Here is a 22,677-nt window from a genome sequence, read left to right as displayed (position 1 = left end):
AGGCACATTCTTCCACTTGCAGAGGGGGATGGGAGGGGACGTTTTGGAGCTCTGGCTCTCCCCACCATGTGCATACTAGAGACAAAACATAACCAGCGGCAGAGCTGCAGCTCTCAGGAACACAACAAAGCCCAGAAACCTCTCATCAGACACTTCACGGGGAGAAAAACCACTTCCTGCGACACGTAGAGAGAAATGGGATCATTTATCATCTAACTTTTCTGCCAGCAGAAAAGAGGGGGGCTATGGAGAAGGGGGTGGTGCATCTGACCTAGAGATCCTATTACAGAGTTTTTATGGCAAGTTTTTTGGAAGTGGGGGAGGGCGAATCTACAACTTTGTCGGCCTGATGTGTTTTTCATATCCAGCCTAAACGCTTCAGAAGAATACGTTGTATGGTTTTAAGTTGAATCTCCAACTTTTATATATTTGAAGGCACTTTTGGAGCTGCTGGAGTTTGGATAATGAAAGTCGGTAGTATCCAGCAGGGACCGGACGAGAAGTGCAGGATAAAAAAGTTTGGGAGGACTGCGGGAAAACCCTGAAGCGCGCCGCAGCTTTTCCTCATTATGCCGCATCTGCAAACTTACTCGAAATCGAATGAAGAAAACCTCATCTGTGGATTTCTTGGGAAGAACTAGAATACAAAGTAATCAGAGTCTTTTTTCTCCTTTAGTTGATTCTCTCTCCCAAGATGTCTTCCCAGGGTTGCAGCCCTATTGTTGGATTTTATGGGATGCTCTGCGTCTGGACTGCCTGGCTTCCAGGCTCCGGGGCAGTGTTGTCGCAGAACGGAACGATATTTGAGGATAACTGCAAGAAAACGACAACGTGCGAAGCACTTAAATACAACGCATGCCTGGGATCGTCTCTGCCATATACACATACTTCTCTGATCCTGGCAGAGGACTCCAGCACCCAAGAAGAGGCTTTTGAGAAGTTGACCATGTGGTCTGGTAAGATTTAATGGGATCGGGAGATAAGCCTTCTTTAGGACGCTGTAACACATGTTGTAGGTATATAGCATGTAGCTCTTAATTATTACTGATAATAAAATTTGAAAAACAAACAAAAACTATAGTAACAACAGAGGAATGATAAATCCCAGCTGTCTCATGCTTTTAATTTGTAGTAATTAAATACCGTCACGACCAAAAATAATGGCACCGTTTCATTTCTGTCAGGTAATGCACCACTACTTTCAGAAATTTGTTTAAATTACAAATTCTTTGATATCCTCATATTTGTTTCTTTTGTTTGCACTGGAACAACAAAAAGCTGAGAAAAAAGCCAAATCTGATCCATCCAGAATTATTGACATCCTCAACTTAATATTTGGTAGCACACCCTCTGGACAAAATAGCTGAAATCAGTCACTTCCTCTAACCACCAATGAGTTTCTTACACCTTCTATACTGGAATTTTGGACCACTCTTCTTTTGCCAACTGCTCCAGGTCTCTCAGATTTGAAGGGTTCCTTCTCCCAGCTGCTGTTCTGAGATCTCTCCACAGGTGCTCTGTGGGATTTAGATCTGGACTCATTGCTGGCAACTTTAGAACTGACCAGCACATTGTCTGAAATCATTTCTGGTGCTTTTTGAAGTCTGCTTTGGGTCATTGTCCTGCTGTAAGACCCATCACCTCTGACAGAGACCCAACTTTCTAATACTGGCCCCACACTGAGCCCCAGACTTTGTTGGTAGTCTTCAGATTTCCTAATGCCATACACACAATCAAGACATTCAGTCCCTGAAGCAGCAAAACAACCCCAAAACATCAGTGAACCTCCACCTTGTTTGACTGTAGGGACTGTGTTCTTTTCTTTGAAGGCCTCCTTTTGTTTTCTCAAAACAGAAGAATGAGGTGCGCTACCAAAAAGCTCTACTTTAGTCTCATCTGTCCACAGGACATTCTCCCAGAGGGAATGTGGTTTCCTCAGGTAAGTTTTGGCAAACTCCAATCTGGCTTTTTTATGTTTGTGTCAGCAGTGGGGCCACCCTGGGTCTCCTACCACAGTGTCCCTTGTCATTCAGATGGCACGAGCTGACACTGCTGCACCCTTAACCCACCATTCAAACACTCCTTCATTCTTTCATTGCAGTCCGTCATCTCTTTTTCTCTTTCATCCACATCCAGGGAGATTAGCTACAGGGTCATAGGCTGTAGCTCCTTGACAATGTTGCCAATGCAAACAAATGATAAAAACATGAGAATATCAAAGAATTTGTGACTGCAACACTTTCCTGGGAGAAGTGGTGCATTATTTGACAGAAATGCAGGGGTGTCAATATTTTTGGCCATGACTGTATACAAAAAGCTTTTGTCACCATGTGATGAATGACCCGGATTTTGATGTGATAATAATGTGACAATGAGCTGTGATGAGACATCTTAAGTACTCGGGGGACAGGAATAGGAAGAGAACCTTGACAGAAAATGAAAGCTTAAAAGTCATTAAAGGAAACAAAAGGACTCACTCATAGGTGTTAGCGAAGGAACAATGGTGGAGTCCTACTTAAACAAGAGGTCTTTCACATTCATGACATTTCTCTAATGACCTGTCAGTCTCAGGTGACTGCATCACAGGTGTCAGGGCCTCCCAGTTTGCCCTAAAGAGCCTCATTTATTGTATATAGTTAATATGGCTATAGTGGCATTATGTCTTGTGTACCTATGATGATTATTAATTATCATTTTCAATCTGTTTGTTATTTTTTCAGTTATTCAGTTGTTGTGTCATCACATTGGAAGATTTTTCTCTATCACCATCAACAGTCCGCTAAATCTAACTCATGTCTAGTTCGACATTTCTCATGTCCAACTAGAACATCATACTATGTTTAAACCAGCTTTTGCATCCTAGGTTTGCGAAATGCTCCTCGCTGTTGGTCAGTCATCCAGCCTTTGCTCTGTGCCGTCTACATGCCTAAATGTGAGAACGGTCGGGTTGAGCTGCCCAGTCAGAGCCTGTGTCTGGCTACCCGTCGGCCATGCAGCATCGTGGACCAGGAGAGAGGCTGGCCAAACTTCCTCAAATGTGACAAGTTCCCTGTGGGCTGCTCGGTATGCGTCATTATTACTGTATGTAATGTCTTGGGATAGTGTATGGCTCCCTGAAGGCAAAAGGTTCATTTTCACTGCAGGATAGAGGTCAGGGTCAAGTAAAGAGTAGTGACTGTGCTTATTTTAGCAGGTGAATACATTCTGGTAGTGCTAAAGTGCTCACCTTTCCCACTGCATCCTACATGTGCAGAATGAGGTACAGAAGCTGAAGTTCAACACATCAGGCCAGTGTGAAGCTCCGCTGGTGAAGACAGATATTCAGTCAAGTTGGTACAAGGATGTGGAGGGCTGTGGTATCCAGTGTGACAACCCTCTGTTCACTGAGGAGGAGCACAATGACATGCATGCCTACATCGCCTACTTCGGGACCATCACCCTCCTCTGTACCTTCTTCACCCTGGTGAGACACAAATATAATACCCATAATTCTGTTTGTTGCTTTGAATTGTTTGGGTACAAAACAATCTCTTACTACAGATATCTCACTTTAAACAAACTTTTCTTTTTCAGGCCACATTTCTTGCTGACTGGAAGAACTCCAACCGCTATCCAGCTGTCATTCTCTTCTATATCAACGCCTGTTTCTTTGTGGGCAGTATCGGCTGGCTGGCCCAGTTCCTGGATGGAGCACGCAAGGAGATTGTGTGCAAGAGCGACAACACCATGCGACTTGGGGAGCCCTCGTATGTGCAAAGGCCCAGCCCATCAGTCATGAGATTAGATTACATCTAGTCTTCACATGTAGACAAAGACCTGAAATCATTCCCAAGCAGAAAAATTCACTAGACGCTGTTGCCTTGTTTTCTGCAGGTCATCAGAGACGCTGTCATGTGTCACCATCTTCATCATTGTCTACTACTCCCTGATGTCAGGTGTGATTTGGTTTGTCATGTTGACCTACGCCTGGCACATGTCCTTTAAAGCCCTGGGCACTACACACCAGCCACTGTCTGGCAGAACCTCCTACTTCCACATGGTCACCTGGTCCATCCCATTTGTTCTCACTGTGGCCATCCTGGCTATCGCTGAGGTGTGGTGGGAGCCATTTGCCTCACAAATTCACACCCTTTCAGACAAAAAAAATGTTTCTTTCATTCAGTTTGACCCCTTTTTTTTATATCTTTGGTTTGTGTTGTCTGGCGCTCAACAGGTGGATGGAGACTCAGTGAGCGGGATTTGCTTTGTGGGCTACAAAAACTACAGATACCGTGCTGGGTTTGTACTGGCACCCATTGGAGTTGTGCTTGTTGTCGGTGGCTACTTCCTCATTCGGGGTAAGCTCACACATTTAGAGCAGCAGCATAATTTGGTCATGTTTTACCTTCAAGTCAGTTCAAATCTCAACTCTTGTATAAAAATAGAAGTAAATGATTATATCAGAGTAGTTCATCTTAAATATTTAATAATTAAACATATCTATTTTGAAGTATTCTCGCTAATATTTGTTATTTAAGTACATTTCTCTTTTTTCAGGTGTCATGACCTTGTTTTCGATCAAGAGCAACCACCCAGGACTACTGAGTGAGAAAGCAGCAAGCAAAATCAATGAGACAATGCTGAGACTCGGTATATTCTGTCATCTGCTATCTTCTTACCAGACTGATGAAGTGAAAATATGAGGGTAAAACCCTTCCTGGTTAAGATCAGCACTGAGACCGGGGTCAAATTAACCGAGGTCAAATATTTAAAGAATCTGGAGCAGTATGTCACTGGGCACATTGAACAAGGAATGCAAACACTTTTGATGGTCTATATGATGTACCAGCCTGTGGGAACTTTGTGTTTACATTGTTTTGTGTAAGTTATCTTCTGTGCAAGAGAAGCTTCATCATATTGAGCAAACATCCCCAGGTCCTGTGTTTGAAATGAGCAAAATATACAAGAAAGATATAAAATAAGGATTTCTGCTATCAGGATTTTACTCATTATTTTCTCTACAGTACCATCTAACATTTTTCCATAACCCTCTGAGGTACATTTTTCTCTCTGCAGTCAAGTTGCTTGGATTCAAGTATCCAAAATTTCATACTGAATTTATTGTTCTTTTTCTCCTTCTCAGGTATATTCGGATTCCTCGCTTTTGGCTTTGTTTTCATTACTTTCGGCTGCCACTTTTATGACTTCTTCAACCAAGCTGAATGGGAGAGGAGCTTCAGAGAGTATGTGCTGTAAGTATTTTTCTTCTTCCTTATTTTTAAGGAAGCCACAATCCTGTGGTCTGCTGTGCTTTTATTGGTTACATACTCAGCTTTACACCTGCCTGCCTCAGAACTACTGTACATCATAATTCAACACAGTTACAGACACCTCTTCAGGTTCACCATTTCGCATAGAGATATCCATAAATATGACACTGTTGAGACTCCAAACGACTGTTCAACTGCTCAACTTGCAGTCCTGAATACAGCCCTATTTCGCCGCAGTGTTGACACTGGATGGATTGGAATTAATTTATCCTCAAACGTGTAAACCACTCTTTTCTGTAAAAACATCTTTATCAGCTCCAGTGTTTAAATACGCCTCAGTCCTTTGGTGTGGCAGGCACATACATCATGGTACACACACTGACTTATCGTCTCTGTGATGTTTTCAACAGATGTGAAGCCAATGTGACAATTGCCTCTCAGACCAACAAGCCAATCCCAGAATGCACCATTAAGAATCGGCCCAGCCTCATGGTGGAAAAAATCAACCTGTTCTCCATGTTTGGGACAGGGATTGCTATGAGCACCTGGGTCTGGACCAAAGCCACCATCCTCATCTGGAAACGCACCTGGTGCAAGTAAGCAAAATCAAATGAACATGAAATCTATTAATTAAGTAAAGAAATAGACAGACTTAGGTTGTATTTATCAGAAACAGAGCATCCCAAAGGCTGTGAAGTTGTTGGAACGGAAAGTATTCTTCTAAGTTAAATTCTGTGTCCAGAGCCGTCTTTCTTTAGGGTCCTCCTTGCTAGCTGAGGCTAACAATATTAATCTCCCTTATCCTGTGTCAGAATTATTGGCCGTAGCGACAATGAACCCAAAAGGATCAAGAAGAGTAAGATGATTGCCAAGGCGTTTGCAATGAGGAAGGAGCTCCACAAGGACCCAGACAAGGAACTTTCCTTCAGCATGCACACTGTTTCCCATGACGGGCCAGTGGGTGAGTGAATCAATGCATACATTAAAATAAATTCTGATGATTCATTTAGAGTAAGCATAAACTGATGAACCCTAACTGAGCAAGTTTTCATTCAGAACACAGAAAACAGTACAGACTTAAGTTTGCATTAAAATATTTCTATAATTATATTTCCACTATTTGTGGTGAAGAATGAAACAGCGGAAGCAATGCCTGTAAAGACGTGTGCATACCTCTACCTTGTGGTAAACAATTGAAGCTGCAAGGAGTCTTATTTGCATTGTTCATGGTGAGGCTTATACCTCATGTTAATACAGTTTTTGTATGGATACTCTTCATAACATGTTTCCTGTGGAAGCTTTGTCTTTTGTAATTTGGGTGAATCCAATGCCTAAACTTTAACGTGCACCATGTTTACCAATATAAGAATTTACTCTTTTTGTGTACCGTGTCATTTTTCATTTAACTTTGGCCTCCAGATTACAAAGAAGACTGCAGGGTCAGTATTTGCACACTGAAGAAGGCATGGCAGAAACATTGCTGCCTTTCCCCTGTGCTGTTATGTGCCAAATATATAGATGTAACAAATTATGGAAGGCTTTTTGTTTGGGTGTGTGGACGTCCTGTGTTCTTTTTGCCCTTGGATGAGTGCAGTGTTCTTCATCTTTCATTTAAATTTGGCCTGAACAGATTTTCCTTTTTTTTGTGACATAAAGGCTACATGGCATAACTGTTGTTCCAGTAACTAAGAAATAAATCACACATTTCCTCTGCTCATATAAGCTGTGAGGCCGTTATGGCTGCCATGTTTATTTAGCTTAAAGCAATTCACAACTACAGTGGCATCACAGAGCAGACATTAAGAGCATCTCAGTCTTATCTTAGTTGATTCTAAATGTTTGTGGTTTGTCTTTTCTCATTTATAGCTGGAATCAATTTTGACCTGACTGAGCCATCTAATGACTTATCATCTGCATGGGCACAGCATGTGACCAAGATGGTGGCTAGGCGAGGTGCCATCCTGCCTCAGGACATTTCTGTTACACCTACTGGTTCACCTGGTAAGAGCTGACAATAATACGCACCGCATTATGGTAAATGGTCTTATACTTGTATAGTGCTTTTCTACGCTTTACAGCACACTCAAAGCACTTTCACACTAGGCCATTCATCCATTAGCACTCACAAACGCTCACACATTCACACACCGGTGTTATCACCGGGAGCAACTGGGGGTTCAGTGTCTTGCTCAAGGACACTTCGACGTGTTGAATGGACAAGCCGGGAATCAAACCGCTAATCCTCCGGTTAGGAAACGACCGACTCTACCTCCTAAGTCACAGTTGCCCCCAAACATTAAACACAGAGCTTTTCAAATCACATTCCCTCATTCATCACTTCTTTCCATTTTTCCTTTTATAACTTTTTCCTTCAATCTTTTGTATTTTGTACCTTCTCTTAATCAGAGGACTGTTGATCACCAGTTTACTTTCTCTTATTTTCTCCGCAGTGCCTCCTCCAGAGGCGAGGAACAGACTGTGGATGGTGGAGGCTGAAATTTCACCAGAGATGATAAAGAGGAAGAAAAAGAAGAAGAAGAGAAAGAAGGAGGTGCGTCCAGTGGAGGAAGCGGTGGATCACCAGACTTACCACCAGCGTGAGTTTGGCCGCAGCTCAGTATCCCGCCTTCCTAAACTGCCCTGCCACCCAAGGCTGGTTGCCAATTTGCGGGAACAGCAGAAGGTGGAGGATGAAGTCCTGCCAGGATCCTGTCTGGACTTCCAACCCTCATATTCTCTCTCCTGTGAGGAGAGACGTCCCCATCTGTCCTGTCAGAGCAGCCGGGACAGCTATGGCCATAACCTGCTCTCTAACCCTCTGACCCTCAATGACCACCCAGAGGATCTGGGTATCAGCATACGCTATCCCCCATCAGCCTCCACCTGGCGGCCCATTGGATCTTTTCACTATCCCGGGGAAGTGGATCTCACCAACGGGCTGTCGGAAAGGTTGGCCCATGTGGCTCGAGTCCCGACAAGCCGAAGGGCCGGCTATGGGCCCATCCATTCTCGGACCATGTTAATGGAGGCAGAACTAATGGATGCTGACTCTGACTTCTAAGCTCCAATAGGTTCTGGCTGTCTCTTTGTGGTGACAGTAAGTTATAAAAAGTGCTGGATACTTTCTTACTAAAGTGCGGCTAGATTTCAATGCCCAGAGATCAAGATGGAATTAAGCTGGTCTGATTTTATTTTCTTTCTCTTTCTCTTTTTTGACATAAAGCAGTAAAGTGAAAAATATGTTATGAATAAGTTAATTATAAAAAAATGTGTACTTTATTTGTGTCCAATAACATTTCAAAGGCAACTCCATGATAACAGTACAAACAAGGCAGCTAAACTGTACATGGCTTGAAACAACATAGACGTCCTTATTCTGAAACCCTGACAGCTCCAGCCAGGGTTGTTTCTGCTGGAGTCAGACAAGTCTGAAATGTCAGAAATTCTAACTGATCCTATCAGGTAATATATTATTTACTAGAAAGAACACTACATTTTTAGGATTAAAAGTGTAATCCTAGAAAACTATTTGAAAGTCAGAAATACCCCGTGATTTATAATAGTTTGAAAAGTCCCAGAGCAGTAAAACCTGATTCATAAAGTCAGCCATATACTGTACAACTCTTTTTGCTCACACTGTTTTTAGTTTTAAATCAAACATAGTAGTTTCCCAACTTCACACTCTGACTATTAACAATAACACACATTATCATTCTTTTCTTCACCGTTTGACATCAGCAAAGTAACAGTAAATTGATTTTATATGCTAAAAGTTACTGAGTTAAAATACATACTAATTATTTGTATGTGCTCTGTTGCCTGGTGCAATAAACACAGTTTATTTTTGTTTGGAGAAAGATTTATTGCAATTACTGTTCAAAATGAATGGCATGACTATCATTTTTTCTCAATGACTTCTCCTTGTATATTACAGGAAATAAATATTTCCATTCATGTGATTCATTTTAAAAGCCTTTTTTCACAGCAGCATTTTTGCTGTTAACCCGTTGTATACATTCACTATAAACAGGACTCTGTGTGTGTTTGCTCTTCTCTTCAGAGCAGTTGAAGGTGTTTTGTATTATGTATTTTCACACTGTTGTGGGTTTAGAAATCTTTTTTTAAATCATTATTTTTCCTAATCTGAAGAAATGCTTCTATTTTTACATTGCTCTCTTTCTGAATGTGTGTACTGTTTATAGGCTGTTTATAGACTTCTCAACAAGTGTAATATTTGTACAAATTTATATATCAAATCACCTGGTTACACTGCTGGCATGATACCCAAAAAGGGAATAGTTAGCCTGTTATAATTAGTTGTCACCGTACTTGTGCTGTAAAATGTCAACTAGTGCAGTCATTAAACTCTCACTGTGGATAAATGACGCTGGGGTAGAGCTTTAGGCAAATTAGTTTTCTGTCAAGTTATTAATGTGAAGTGTATGAGAGAATTATTATTTTGTTAGTAGTAGTTCAATTCAACAATATAATGAGTTTGCCGGCAGAAATAAAGCATAGCTGATATCCACCCAAAAAACTAATACATTAAATGAAGATTATTATGGAAATGAAGTATTACTTTTTGTGATTAGAAAAGTAATAACTTCCGTCATTTGTTTCCCAACTGTGTTAAAAGTTTATTGCTTACAGTGCAGCTGTACCGTTTTGTTTTTTATGTAAATAAAAGCGATCCTACATTTTAGTGTGTTTACTTTGCCGTGTTGTCACAGCTACATGCACAGCTTTCTGCCATGTCAAGTCTGAGAAGGTTAAATCCTACACAGTGATTTTAAAGGATTAAAAATATGTACCCAAATGAATCCACGGGGGATAAAAAGAAAGACATGAGCAGAAAGTAAGCAACTGCCTAGACGACACGCATACGAGACGATAAAAATGATTTAAAATGTTTCACTCCTCCATATCAGTCCGCCCGGTCCTCCCCCAGCCCCAGCCCCACCCCCACCTCTACCTAGTTTTGTTGCGCGGCGTGGGCTCGGTGACTGCACAGTAGACGCTCAGGGCAGGAGATGGAACTTTGAAGCACAGACGATACAGGGGCGACACTCGGGGAATAAACAGACAAAATGTCGCAGAAAATGCCTTCGTTGATGCCAGAAGATGTGGAGAACCTGCGGAGAAGGTCCGTGGCTGAATGTTCAGGTGAGACCGAACTACTTCGCTTCTGTCTGAGCTTTGTCCTTAAACCTGCGTTCATACAACTCGCACCTCGTGTTTATCGCCTCACAGCGGATTTAAAATCGCTAGATGTGAATATTTCTTTGGGTTTTGTGTGTGTGTGTTTTTTTTTTTTTTGCTCGTTTTACCTCTTGCTTTGTTTTAAGTGTGCTCATCAAATTCACCTGTGCTGTACTTTCCTCCAGTCTGAGCCAAGCATTAAAACTAGACACAGATGAGGATTATACTTTAATAGTATTAATTAATTAATTGCCTTTTGATTATCCCAGCTTGGCAGTCGATGCTCACATTGTTAGTTCCATGGTTTGTCTCAACAGTGAGCTGAACTGATTGTTCCTGACCTTCATTTCTCAGCCAAGTTCTCTCATTCACACAATTCACGTTGTGTTTTACAAAATATTCCACGTGGATATTTTTTGCAGAGTTGAAAGTTGGTTCTTAATTTTCAAGTCTTTCATCGTGTGGCTTCCAGTTGCATCTATCTACTATCCAATTAAAGTTTTACTGTCTAATCTTTTATCAGACATGATGAGTGACAGTTTGGAGCAGGAGACAGTAAAAACCAGTATCCTTCTGTTTTAATTAAAAAAAAAATTAAAAAAAAAGCAATATATCCAATGGACCGGCTTCTGTCATCCTTGATCACACCACCCGTTTTTGTTTGTCTCCAGTTTTGAGTGAACATTTTTCCACTGCTAAACTGACAAAGACTCAAAGCCTGTTAAAGTATTCCTAAATGTGCTGTGCCTTTCTGAATCCATAACTCTTTTCTGCAGAAAACCATGTAGATCCTGAACAGCAGCCACGGCTACCATCCCAAACTGACAGGCTCTCTGTTGGCCCCCAGTACCCAGAGCTCAACATAGTGGAAGCATCCCCTATAGATGCTTCTGCACACCACGTCTGCCACTATGCACCAAAATGCTTCCTCACTGTCCACAGAGGTGAATAAGATATAAATTGGTACCAGAAGAAAGTAATTAAAACAAGCATAGTTGCATTGGAAAATGTTTACTTGTTAAAGAAACAAAGTCAGCTGAGCTGTAGTTTCCTCCAGTTTAGGCTAAACATTAAAACCACTTCCTGAACATTGTGTCTGAAATCAAATGTTCTTCCTTATACTTTAGTGCTGATTGTCTTGTGATGATCACGTCTTTGCAGTCCTACTGTAGCAGATGCTCACATTGATAGTTTAATGGTGTCATTGTCTGATTAGGAGTTTACATCAGGTACTGACATTCTCTGACAGCAGAAACTGATACTACCTGACATTCATTTTTCAGCCAAGTTCTCGAACATTCTCTGACAGCAGAAACATACTTCGTGACATTCATTTTTCAGCCAAGTTCTCGCATCTAACCACAACTTTGTTTTCATAATTTATCATATAGATGCTTAATATTTCCTGTTGATATTATTTTTCTGGGAGTTTAAAGACAATATTTCTTTATTTTATCATGTGGCTTCCATATGCATCCAGTATTTACCTATTGCTCCATTAAATTAACTTTTACTGTACATCTTCTATCAGACATGATGAGTATGTTTGAGGCATGAAAGTCTGCTTCTCATGGACAACCTTATAAGAAGATGGACTGTATACAGTACAACCAGAATGCTTATGTTTTAATTTCAAAACATAAGAATATCGCACTACATTTTCTTTGCTGTGTTGCCATGCATTGATAACATGATCAGTCTTGGCAAAGTAGGGGAACAGGGGGCACTCTGATTCTCAATAGGTTTTCTGTTAGTCACATTTCCATGGGGCAACTGAAGAGTTTTGGCTTTAGATGTCAGTCAATCTCAAATGCAGTTAGACCCCTCAGTGAAATGACTGTGTGGCCATATTCTTCAGTACATCATCTCCAATCTTAAGTCAGCATTTTTCACTGCTGAACTTAATGCACCATGCTTTTGTAAATTCATAACAAAGTTTTCCATTTTATTTCCTTATCCAGAGAACTCTATAGGTCATGAACAGGATCACCATTTTCCATGGCGGCCACCCCAAGCTGATAGGCTCTGTGTTGGCCCCCATCATCCAGAGCTAGGCACAGCAGAGACACCTCCCCCAGATGCTTCTGCACACCACTTCTGCCACTATGCACCAAAATGTTTCCTCACCGTCCACAGAGGTGAATAATTCAAACAAGCACAGTTGCTCTGGACAATGTGAACGTGTTAAAAACATCTCTCGCAAAAATGCGCTGCTACAGTAAGATTTCTTTGCCCAAAATTGGGGCTAAAAACAATCTGTAACTGAAATTTCTGAAAAGCTCTGCACACATGTGCATTGGAGATGTTCAAATGTACAAAGAGAGAATTAAAGTGCAAGTAGTCATGTTTTGTCAGAAGAGTTTTCTAATAGTTGTCTGCATAGGAGGACATGGCACCTCAGCCTGGTCTATTTCATCACGGCATGGAGAAGAGGGTTGGCATGAAGCCACCACAAGGACTACAGTCCGAGCTGAGAATGAGGTGGAGGCACACAGGGAAGCCAACAACTACAAGGTAAGCCATGACTTGGGTGCAGGAGAGTATTTGGGGTTTTGTGCTGCCTAAGCAATAGCAACATTTAAGAGGTGGGGACATCCAAGTTATCTGCTTGTTTTCACACAGTTGCATTCTGTACCTGCATGGAACTGACTACACTGATCTCTACTCAAAGTTGTTTTGGTAAAATATATTGTGCCCATTCTATTTAGCATACTAAGAATCCCAAAACACATTTCTTTTTAGTTTGGCTTCAGAAAGTGGAAGGGCCATGTAACGGAGAGGCCCATTGAAGACAGATCAGACATCGTCAAAGAGCTGTACTCTGATCTCAGCATTGTTAAGCCTCAAAAAGGTGCTTTCCCCTCTTTGCGCTTGAATTCATTTTAACAGGAGCTGCATAATTGTACAAAGCTTTAATCTGTTTTTTATGAAACTTCCTCTCTTTCAGGCTCAGTGGTAACCTTTGGGAACATAGTTTATGTATTTTTATTTGGATGGTGGATGTCTTTAATCTACTTCCTCATATGTCCTGTAATGTTTCTCACAATCTGTGGTGCCCCTTATGGTAAGTATTGTATAAATAGCAACATTACTCACTATTGTAGTTGTTCCTAAATTTGGATATTTTGGATATTTTTAGGCAAACTTTGTTTGAAGATGGCGTGGTACTTCATTTGGCCCTTTGGGAAGTTGGTAGGGAAGGTAATATGATATATAGTGTCCTAGCTTTTTAAGTAATATGTCTTTGCATTCATACATTACTTGGTTTTACAATAAATCATACCAACTGTTATCATTAAATTTTTCAGGCTTGTTATCAAGTGAAGAGACCCAGTGCGAAGCCTCCAAAGTGCGAAATCATTCCTGAAGGGGACACTGAAGACGGCAAAGACCTTGCCAGGGACAAGGAATCTGCACCCCTTATGGTCCCAACAAGGGTTAAGGAGGACTTAACCCCTGTTGGGATCCCTTTCCCAGGACTGCCAGCTAGAAAAATGTCAAAGCACTGGGTAAAAAAGTTATTTTGACCTTAATTGTGTGGATGCTTTACAGCATCCACACTATTCTTTCCTGTTCTTTATTGTATGCATGCTGAAAGCGTCCATACTATGTTATCCTGTTCTTTATTGTATGCATGCTGACTCAGCATCCATACAGTGTTTTCCTTGTCTTTATTTATTATTATTCTTCTGTACGTTTTTTGGCCCTTAACTACTTCAGCATACTTTCAGCTAGAAAAACCATTAATTTTCAAAGTTTTGCCCCATTCAAATGAATAGGGAAATTCTGCACGCATACTTTCAACTATTTCGGGTATCAGAATGTTCAGGTCATCAAGGACATTCATGCTTCTCTTCAGTATTTTTCTAAACTTCATACTTTTGAAATATTTAGCTTTATTTTGAAAATCTTGCCCCATTCAAATGAATGGGGAAATTCTACTTCAGCATACTTTCAGGTATGAAAATGTTCAGCTCTTCAAGGACATTCATGCTTCTTTTCAGAGTTTTTCTAAACTTCATACATTTATAATACAGTCAGGGAAAAAATTATTTGAACCCCAGCTGATTTGGTAAGTTTGCCCACTAACAACGAAATGATCAGTCTACAATTTCAATGGTAGGTTAGTATCAAAATATTCAGATCCTCAAGGACATTCATGCTTCTATTCACAATTTTTCTAAACTTCATACTTTTGAAATATTTAGCTTTATTTTGAAAATCTTGCCCCTTTCAAATGAATAGGAAAATTCTACTTCAGCATACTTTCAGCTAGCAAAATCATTCGGGTGTCAAAATGCTCAGCATTTTCAGGTCGATCTTTCAGCACTCAGCATCCATATGCATTTTCTTCAGAAAATGCATTTTTCTAGTTGTGTGGATGGTGTGAAGCATCCACACTGTTATCCTGTTTTTTATTATTCTGATTTTCTCCATCTGTTTTTTGGCATTTAATTTCTTCAGCATACTTTTCAGCTGTTTCAGGTATCAAAATGTTCAGCTCTTCAAGGACATCCATGCTTGTCTTAAGGATTTTTCTAAACTTCATACCTTTTGAAATATTTGGCTTTATTCTGAAAATCTTGCACCATTTAAATGAATGGGAAAATTCTACTTCAGCATACTTTTAGCTATTTCAGGTATCAATGTTCAGCTCTTTTATGGACATTCATGCTTCTATTCGGAATTTTTCTAAACTTCATACTTTTGAAATATTTAGCATTATTTTGAAAATTTTGCCCCCTTCAAATTAATAGTATAATTTTACTTCAGCATACTTCCAGCAATTTCGGGTATCACAATGTTTAGCTATTCCAGGACATTCATGCTTTTCTTCAACATTTTTCTACATTTCATACTTCTGAAATATTTTTGCTTTACTATGAAAATTTTTCCGCTTTCAAATGAATGGGGAAATTCTACTTAAGCATACTTTCAGGTATTTCAGGTATCAAAATGTTCAGCTCTCCCAGGGCATTCATGCTTCGTGTTATGGTTTGTCCCCCTCACCAGGAGGGTGAGGGAGAACTGTGGTAGGACTCAAGATTGCAGACCCAGGTGCTAGTAAAACAAGGGGGTTTAATGGAAAAAGACACAAAGTAACAACGTAACAAAGTCCACGTACATACACAATCTGGGTAGGACAGAGATGGTTCCACCAGGACGAACAGGTGAGCACACAGGCTAATGACAGGAACCAGGAGAGTAGGAGGAGCAGGACGGACAGGTGAATAGACAAACTAACGTCTGGCTAACCTCATGGGGGAAAAAAAACATACGAACAGATCTACAGCACAGGAACTGTCAGCGTGTACGTCTAGAGACGTATAACACAAAACATGTAACCTACGTACAAAACAGGATCCACAGCACAGGAACTGTCAGCGTGGAAATCAAGATGATGTGTGACACATACCATGACTATAGGTAAGTTAGGTATATAGGTATAAGTTCTGTTAATGCTCCGGTGCACGACGTAGCGTCTGCCAGAGGTAGGACAGTTAAAATAAGGTAGGACAGTCATTACAGCAATGCACCTCAGCTGTGCGCGACGAGTCACTAATTACAGCAAGCGACACAGCTGAGGTGCTGATCCCACAAAAAGGAAAGAGCAGGAGAGAGAAAGATAAAAGAGAGGCATGTCTCCCTGAGCGGACCTGACACTTGGACTCAGAATTTTTTTTGCACTTCACACTTCTGAAATATTTAGCTTTATTTTGAAAATCTTGCCCCATTCAAAATAATTGGAAAATTGTACTTCCGCATACTTTCAGATAGATAAGCCTTTCAGGTGTCAAAATGTTGCACGACGTAGCGTCTGCCAGAGGTAGGACAGTTAAAATAAGGTAGGACAGTCATTACAGCAATGCACCTCAGCTGTGCGCGACGAGTCACTAATTACAGCAAGCGACACAGCTGAGGTGCTGATCCCACAAAAAGGAAAGAGCAGGAGAGAGAAAGATAAAAGAGAGGCATGTCTCCCTGAGCGGACCTGACACTTGGACTCAGAATTTTTTTTGCACTTCACACTTCTGAAATATTTAGCTTTATTTTGAAAATCTTGCCCCATTCAAAATAATTGGAAAATTGTACTTCCGCATACTTTCAGATAGATAAGCCTTTCAGGTGTCAAAATGTTCAGCATTTTCAGGGTGATCCTTCGGCACATGGCATCCACACGCATTTTCAACAGGAAATGCATTTCTCTAGTTATTATTCTGGGATCTTCCACCCTTTTTTGGCACTTTAAAAATTCCAGCATACTTTCAGCTATACAGGCCATTGAGGTCTTTTATCTGTTCAACTCTTCAGTGACATCCCTGCTTGTACTCAACTTTTTTCATAACATTTGCTTTTTAATTAATTCAGCTTTATTATTTGCAATACAAGTCAGTGGGGGCTCAAAGTGCTGATTCAATGACAGTCTTGAAGTGCCATCTGGTGGTGCATAAAATGCAGCGCAATTGGGACAACCCCCCCCCCCAGCTCACCTACTTTTGGGGTCCATTTGGACTATTTTCACATCTTAAGTTCAGCATGCTTTCAGCTAGCAAAGCCATTCAGGTATCAAAACGTTCAGCTCTTCAAGGCCATTCCTACTCTATTGCATCTCATCCTTCAGGTTATTCAACCAAGAACTTCAGCCATTTCTTCTCATCTTTCAGCTGTTTCAGCACTTGGTTTCAGGCATTTTCAGGACGATCTTTCAGCTTTTATCAGCATCCACACGCATTTGACAGGAAACGCATTTCTCTAGTGACATGATGCAATGGAAACTTCATTAATATTTTGTTTTATTCTTTGATTCTGTCCTCTGCAGTGTCGCATTAGTACTTGTGTTTGGTTACTACTGGGTTACCCTGTCCTGGCTGTGGTCCACTCCCTGGCCTGTGTACTCTCCTGGTTTCTGGTCTTTACCATCCCTGTAGCCAAGATGAGTGCTCGCACACTGAGCACTGTGCTCCTCATGGCACCAGAGGATGTCCAGATCCACAGATTGGAAAAGGTACGTGGTAATCTTCTACAGTGCCAGTGGTTAGTCATAAGAAGGATGTCAAGGCAAGAAGGTATGCAATATTTGCTTTCAATTTCTGTGCTGGTCATGCTTGATGTAGTAGCAACCACAAGGTTTATGCACCTCCACATCAGCAATAGCTGTGGCTGGAAGCATTGTGTTTTGGGGTTGTATGTCTATCCATCTGGCCCATACTTGTGAATGTGATATCTTAGGATCACCTTGAGGGATTTTCTTTGAATTTTGCACAAACTTTCCCTTGGACTCGAGAACAAATGATTAGTGTGTCTTTGAGTTTTTTTTTTTTTCCTAAGTAGTTGGTTCACCCAACTTAAAAAGAATGTAATTCTCAGTGTGTCTAACTGGTACCTGTAGTGTACATAGTTTTGTTTTTACTTGCAAAGGTTTTGCAGTGCACCTAACCTTGTGGATAGTTTTCATTCAGGCTTGACTTCAATGGAAAATAGTTCCTAATGTAAAGCGACACTAACATTGGTGGGTTAGCCGGAGTAAACTGGACACTGCTTATGAAAGGACATATTGCCGATTTGTTAGTTGAGATGAGTGTTTTATGTTCTTCTTTGCAGGGACTTGTTTCTGAGACCAAAGTCGTCCTGTGCTGTTATCAAGCATCTAATGTGTATTACTACAAATACACCGTCCAAGGATTCAACATCTTTGGTCTCAGTATCCTTTTTGGGTTGTTGGCTCTAAAGTGACAAAAGTAAGGGGCTTGTTAGAAAAATGCCAAGAGGTCAGCTATGCCACTGTTAGATTGCATTTCAAAGTACTGGGTGTGCAGCTAGCTGCATCTACTATAGCTGGAGACAGGAAAACCCTGAATGATATTTCTGGTTTAAACAAGCAATACAAGCCAATAATCGAGGACAGCTTAATTTGTACTGGTCTGTCCACTGTGTCTATTTGCTTTCCTTAAATGTTCCCTGTAGACCTGCTTCCTCTGGTGTTGACTAGTTTGGTTATTGGCTATACTGACAGTGAACACCGATACTTCAGTTCAGAGGTCAAATTTGCTACAGCCATCACTTCCATCATTCCTCTGTCCTACTATATTGGCATGGGAATAGCCAGGTAAAGCTTTAACATTTTTTCCTGATGACCAAGTAATGACATGTCTAAGGAGAAAGAGGGTAAGTACAGACCGGGGGGCGTACTCAGTTCTTGCTACTGACCAATATTATTTTGCTCATGTATTTTGATGAACAACATTGAATCAGTGGTTTATTGGCATCTGTTCATGGTCCCACAGCATTTCTGCACAGAGTAACTTTGCATTGGGAGCGGTGGTAAATGCGACTTTTGGCTCCATCACAGAGCTGACGTTCTATATCACAGCACTGCTGCGGGGTCACCGTGCTGCCAGCAAATGTTATGAAGAGATTGTCAAAGCTGCACTCACTGGGACCCTGATTGGCTGTATATTGTTCATACCTGTGAGTTTACATATCAGTTAACATGCAGGATTATGATCTTTTCGGTGAAGACTGCATGTTCTCTCTGAACTTATTTATTTGTAATGACTACAGCTGCATCCTTTTCACTGTGAGATTCAAGACTGATATTGATGGAAGGATCCTCACAATCATGTACCCATCTTTTGGTGTGTGTGTGTTTATCAACTGCACAGGGTGTTTGTATGATCATTGGGGGCATTAAACACAGTGAGCAGCAGTTTAACAGTCGTTCAGCCGGAGTGGGCTCAGCTTTGCTCTTCATATCCATAGGAGGTATGTACTGTTTGACATCTGCACATATAACTCATTTTTAAACAATATCTCAACCAACAGGCTCATAAAACTCCAAAACTTGATGTTGTAATATTGTCCCTAGGTGTGTTTGCTCCCACCCTCTTCTCCAAGACCTTTGGTAATTTGGTTTGTGAAAGCTGCACCAATGTCCCAGACAATGCCAGTGTACCCTTGAACTGCAAGAGCTGTCACTACGACATGGTGGGCAGCTTCTTCTTAATGTCCTCCAGCTTCTAGCTCTCTTGATTGTGCTGTCTTAGTATACTGTCGTAGATCAGCTCAAGCAACAGAGCAACCGTTAGCAAGTTCGGGTGCACTTATAAAATTTCAGAAATGGCACTTGGAAATTCCATGTACAGTGGCTTTTTTGGTGCCTCATTGCTTTTTTGTATTTAAACACATTACAGATGTTCTCATTCATGACAAAGTAACGTGTTTAATTGCTGTCTTCATGAACTTGTTTTAGGAAATTTGCCTTTACAAGCTTGTATGATTTACTTTTCATTGTCATTCTTCTCAACAGAGTCAGACTGGCCCACATTTGATCCTGTCTAATATTGAGTAAGTTCAGGTGCTCCAAATTTTCCAACATGTTTCAAATGTACTTAATTGTGTGTTGACTCAATTGTTCATTTTCAAAAATGTTTCCTAGGCCTCTGGTGTACACAATTTCAGTGCTGCTGCCAGCTGCATACTTCATTGGTCTCATCTTCACGCTGAAGACCCACTCGCACATCTATGATATCCAGATCAGTGGTGAACAAGGGGGCCATGCACATGGTCAGTATACACAAGAGGGTACCAGCCCACTGGTGAGGTCACTGCTGGCTGTCTACTTATCACAACAGGTGTGTGGGGTGTGCATGTGGGGTTAATCTTTTGGGTGAATAAGTATAAAATGTTTGTTAATCACTGACTGCATGTTATCAGTTTTATTAACTTGTGTTGAGCATGTGAATCACAGAAGGAGCATGTTTACCTTGCAGTGAGGCGGGATTGTCTGTGCACATCAAAACTACACCTTCTGAATCAATGTGGAAGCAGAGAACTTCCCTCAACAGTGAGGCAGACCATCAAATATTAAAGCTGTGCTTGTTGGTTAACTTAGTTGGTATGTTTCCAACAGGTCATGTGGTCCACTGGTCCCGGTGGAGGGCTCTTGCAGTGCTGATTGTTGCCACAGTGCTGATGGCCTGCTGCGCTGACCTCAGCACAGACAACATCCAGCCCTTACTGTCCCATTACTCCATCTCCCAGGTATTTAAAACACTATTTTGAATTAGGACAATGTCTCTTGGTTCACAAGATAATTTAGTTTGCAGTAGGTGCAAGCCTTCCATTCAAGTTAAAACCCTGGAATAGAAATATTCAGGTTAACACAGAAAAGCATAGTTTACAACAAGAGGTACAAGAAGAAAAATAATGTATATGGAAATTAAATGTACTTGATTTAGGTCAAAAGTAACCAAACAACAAAGGGTGTTCAGTGTCTTGTTTGTAATGTTTTATCTGTATGGTCTTGCTTCTTTGTGCTGAGGCTTATCTGCTTTCTTGCAGTACTTCATTGGTGTCACAGTGTTGGCCATGGTGCCAGAGCTTCCTGAGATTGTCAATGGGATCCAGTTTGCATTGCAGAACAACATCAGCCTGAGGCATGAGTACACTGTGCTGTAGTGTAATTACTGCAACAAGTCGCCTGAATGTTTTGACATCTAATAGCTTTACTCCTGCTTTGCACAATGGAAAATAAGGACACAATAATTCATTACTCACATATAAAGGCACTATGGGAAGGTTTCTGTGTTTTGAACATTTTTAATCATGTCTTTTGTCTTGTGCAGCCTTGAAGTGGGTAGCTGCATTGCTGTGCAGGTCTGCATGATTCAGATTCCACTGCTTGTCCTCTTCAATGTATTCTATGTAAGTTAAAATGTTTTGCAGATCATTTTTATGCACATTTGTTTCCATAATGATATTGGCAATTATTTTTATTTATTTATTTTTTTCCCAGGATGTTGGATTTGTGCTCGTGTTTAGTGATATTCATCTGTGGGCCAGTATCTTTAGTGTCATTCTGGTCAACTACATCTTCATGGATGGAAAATGTGACTACTTCCAGGGTAAGTTGTGTTAAAGTGATTTCCCCCGAGCAGAAATTGACATCTCACTTCACAAGGATTGACAGAAAATGTGTTTGCAAAATGTGGATGTGCTGTAGATTATAATGGACTTTCTGTCTACAGGCACTGCTTTAGTGGTGGTTTACCTCATCCTTTTGGCTGTTTACTTCTTTGCACCTTCTCCAGGATCTTGTTGATCTGCTTGCCATGAAATATATTGAAGGTCCAAAAATGTATGACACTTAGACTTTGAGTATTTGTATAATCTTCAAGTGGTGTGTGTGTTCAGTGGCACAAAAGATGGAAAAAGAATTGGATTATGTTTTGAATATCACAGTGGAACTGTAAGTGAACAGCTGTCTGCTTTTCGTGAACATATTGGATGATATTTTGTGTGCTTTAAACATTTCTCCAGTTTTGGTTTTGCTCTTGTATTTAAATATAAAATAGTTTGTTGGAATTAATAAATGCATCAATTTATAAAAATTGTCTATAAAAAGACCTGTTTTTCAACCAGTGCTACACCAACTTCATTAGCAGGGTTTTGTATATACGGTAGAACACATGCTATTTTCATTTGTGCCACATTTTTATATCTTGGGTCTCCAATTTCTGACTCCATACATTTCAGTGACACACTTAAAAGGACAAAAGGCATGCACTTTGTTGATCTTGTGTATATTTTCACAGTAGAATAGAAATTCATGCAAAAATAGCCTTAAGTAGAAAATAAAACAAGCTGTTTTATGTATCGTGCTAATTAGTTACATTCACAGGAGCTTACTATACTGTACAACATTCTAGTGATCACCTTTAAAATAAGGTAAAGACTTGATGGTAATACAAAAATAGGCAGTGACATCATGCACCAAGTAATTTGTAATATGGAGCAAAAATAAGGAATGATAAAGAAGTGCAGGCAGATTCGTGCATTTGTGGGAGGCATCAAACTATTTAGCAACATCTCATTCTGACTGAAAATTCAATTGCTCACTCCTTTTTATAATCATAGTTCAAGGTGCAATGTTATTTGGCTTCAGTTAAACTAATTAAATACATTAACTATATAAGCAATACTGCCTTGAAACATTTAAGGGCTTTTAGGACTTAGACCCAGAAGACTCAGTATGCTGCACCCTGTATTAGTCTGCTCTTTACTTTCAGGAAGAGAAGTCTTCGACACCAAGATTGGGTACAGTATCACAATTTGTCAACATGTAGAGTGTAAATAAGAAATGGCTGAATTAAGTGATTAAAGTGTCTAAACATGCAAAGACCTTGTACTTAAAATTTCAACTCCATTACAAGTTTGGAAAAGGCGCTGC

The 22,677-nt window shown here is 40.5% G+C and overlaps 2 protein-coding genes across 3 annotated transcripts; both read left to right on the top strand.

Moving 5' to 3' along the window:
* The first annotated feature begins 152 nt into the window (after positions 1-152).
* smo (smoothened, frizzled class receptor) lies at positions 153-9,931 on the top strand. The gene is made up of 12 exons (XM_020599706.1): positions 153-956; positions 2,864-3,063; positions 3,254-3,463; positions 3,574-3,746; positions 3,874-4,093; positions 4,214-4,337; positions 4,537-4,629; positions 5,123-5,231; positions 5,660-5,845; positions 6,062-6,210; positions 7,116-7,250; positions 7,700-9,931. The coding sequence occupies exons 1-12, from the start codon at positions 695-697 to the stop codon at positions 8,308-8,310; spliced, it is 2,472 nt and encodes an 823-aa protein (XP_020455362.1). The 5' UTR covers positions 153-694; the 3' UTR covers positions 8,311-9,931.
* Positions 9,932-10,206: 275 nt separating this feature from the next.
* On the top strand, positions 10,207-21,838 carry cax1 (cation/H+ exchanger protein 1). 2 transcript variants are annotated; one of them, XM_020599417.1, is made up of 21 exons: positions 10,207-10,412; positions 11,225-11,392; positions 12,410-12,586; positions 12,832-12,962; positions 13,191-13,299; positions 13,396-13,512; positions 13,588-13,649; positions 13,757-13,966; positions 17,269-17,454; positions 18,051-18,150; positions 18,414-18,555; positions 18,734-18,917; positions 19,112-19,211; positions 19,315-19,433; positions 19,756-19,793; positions 19,885-20,012; positions 20,359-20,489; positions 20,790-20,884; positions 21,074-21,152; positions 21,244-21,352; positions 21,476-21,838. In XM_020599417.1, the coding sequence occupies exons 1-21, from the start codon at positions 10,337-10,339 to the stop codon at positions 21,547-21,549; spliced, it is 2,535 nt and encodes an 844-aa protein (XP_020455073.1). In that variant the 5' UTR covers positions 10,207-10,336; the 3' UTR covers positions 21,550-21,838. The 2 variants fall into 2 exon arrangements, with proteins under 2 accessions (XP_020455073.1, XP_020455074.1); XM_020599418.1 differs by having other exon boundaries at positions 10,208-10,412; positions 13,757-13,957.
* The last annotated feature ends 839 nt before the right edge of the window (positions 21,839-22,677 follow it).

This window comes from Monopterus albus, unplaced genomic scaffold (assembly GCF_001952655.1).
Source record: "Monopterus albus unplaced genomic scaffold, M_albus_1.0 scaffold41.1, whole genome shotgun sequence".
In the NCBI taxonomy this organism is placed as follows: Eukaryota; Metazoa; Chordata; class Actinopteri; order Synbranchiformes; family Synbranchidae; genus Monopterus; species Monopterus albus.
Note: the sequence above shows the minus strand (reverse complement) of the source record. Positions and strands in the feature narration are given on the sequence as shown.

Coding starts and splice junctions, on each gene's coding strand:
- smo (XM_020599706.1), top strand. CDS start 695: ATGTCTTCCCAGGGTTGCAGCCCTATTGTTGGATTTTATGGGATGCTC. Junction 5,232..5,659: donor AGCTTCAGAGAGTATGTGCT/GTAAGTATTTTT, acceptor TGTTTTCAACAG/ATGTGAAGCCAATGTGACAA. Junction 7,251..7,699: donor TACACCTACTGGTTCACCTG/GTAAGAGCTGAC, acceptor TTTTCTCCGCAG/TGCCTCCTCCAGAGGCGAGG.
- cax1 (XM_020599417.1), top strand. CDS start 10,337: ATGTCGCAGAAAATGCCTTCGTTGATGCCAGAAGATGTGGAGAACCTG. Junction 17,455..18,050: donor AGATCCACAGATTGGAAAAG/GTACGTGGTAAT, acceptor TCTTCTTTGCAG/GGACTTGTTTCTGAGACCAA. Junction 21,153..21,243: donor TCCTCTTCAATGTATTCTAT/GTAAGTTAAAAT, acceptor TTTTTTTCCCAG/GATGTTGGATTTGTGCTCGT.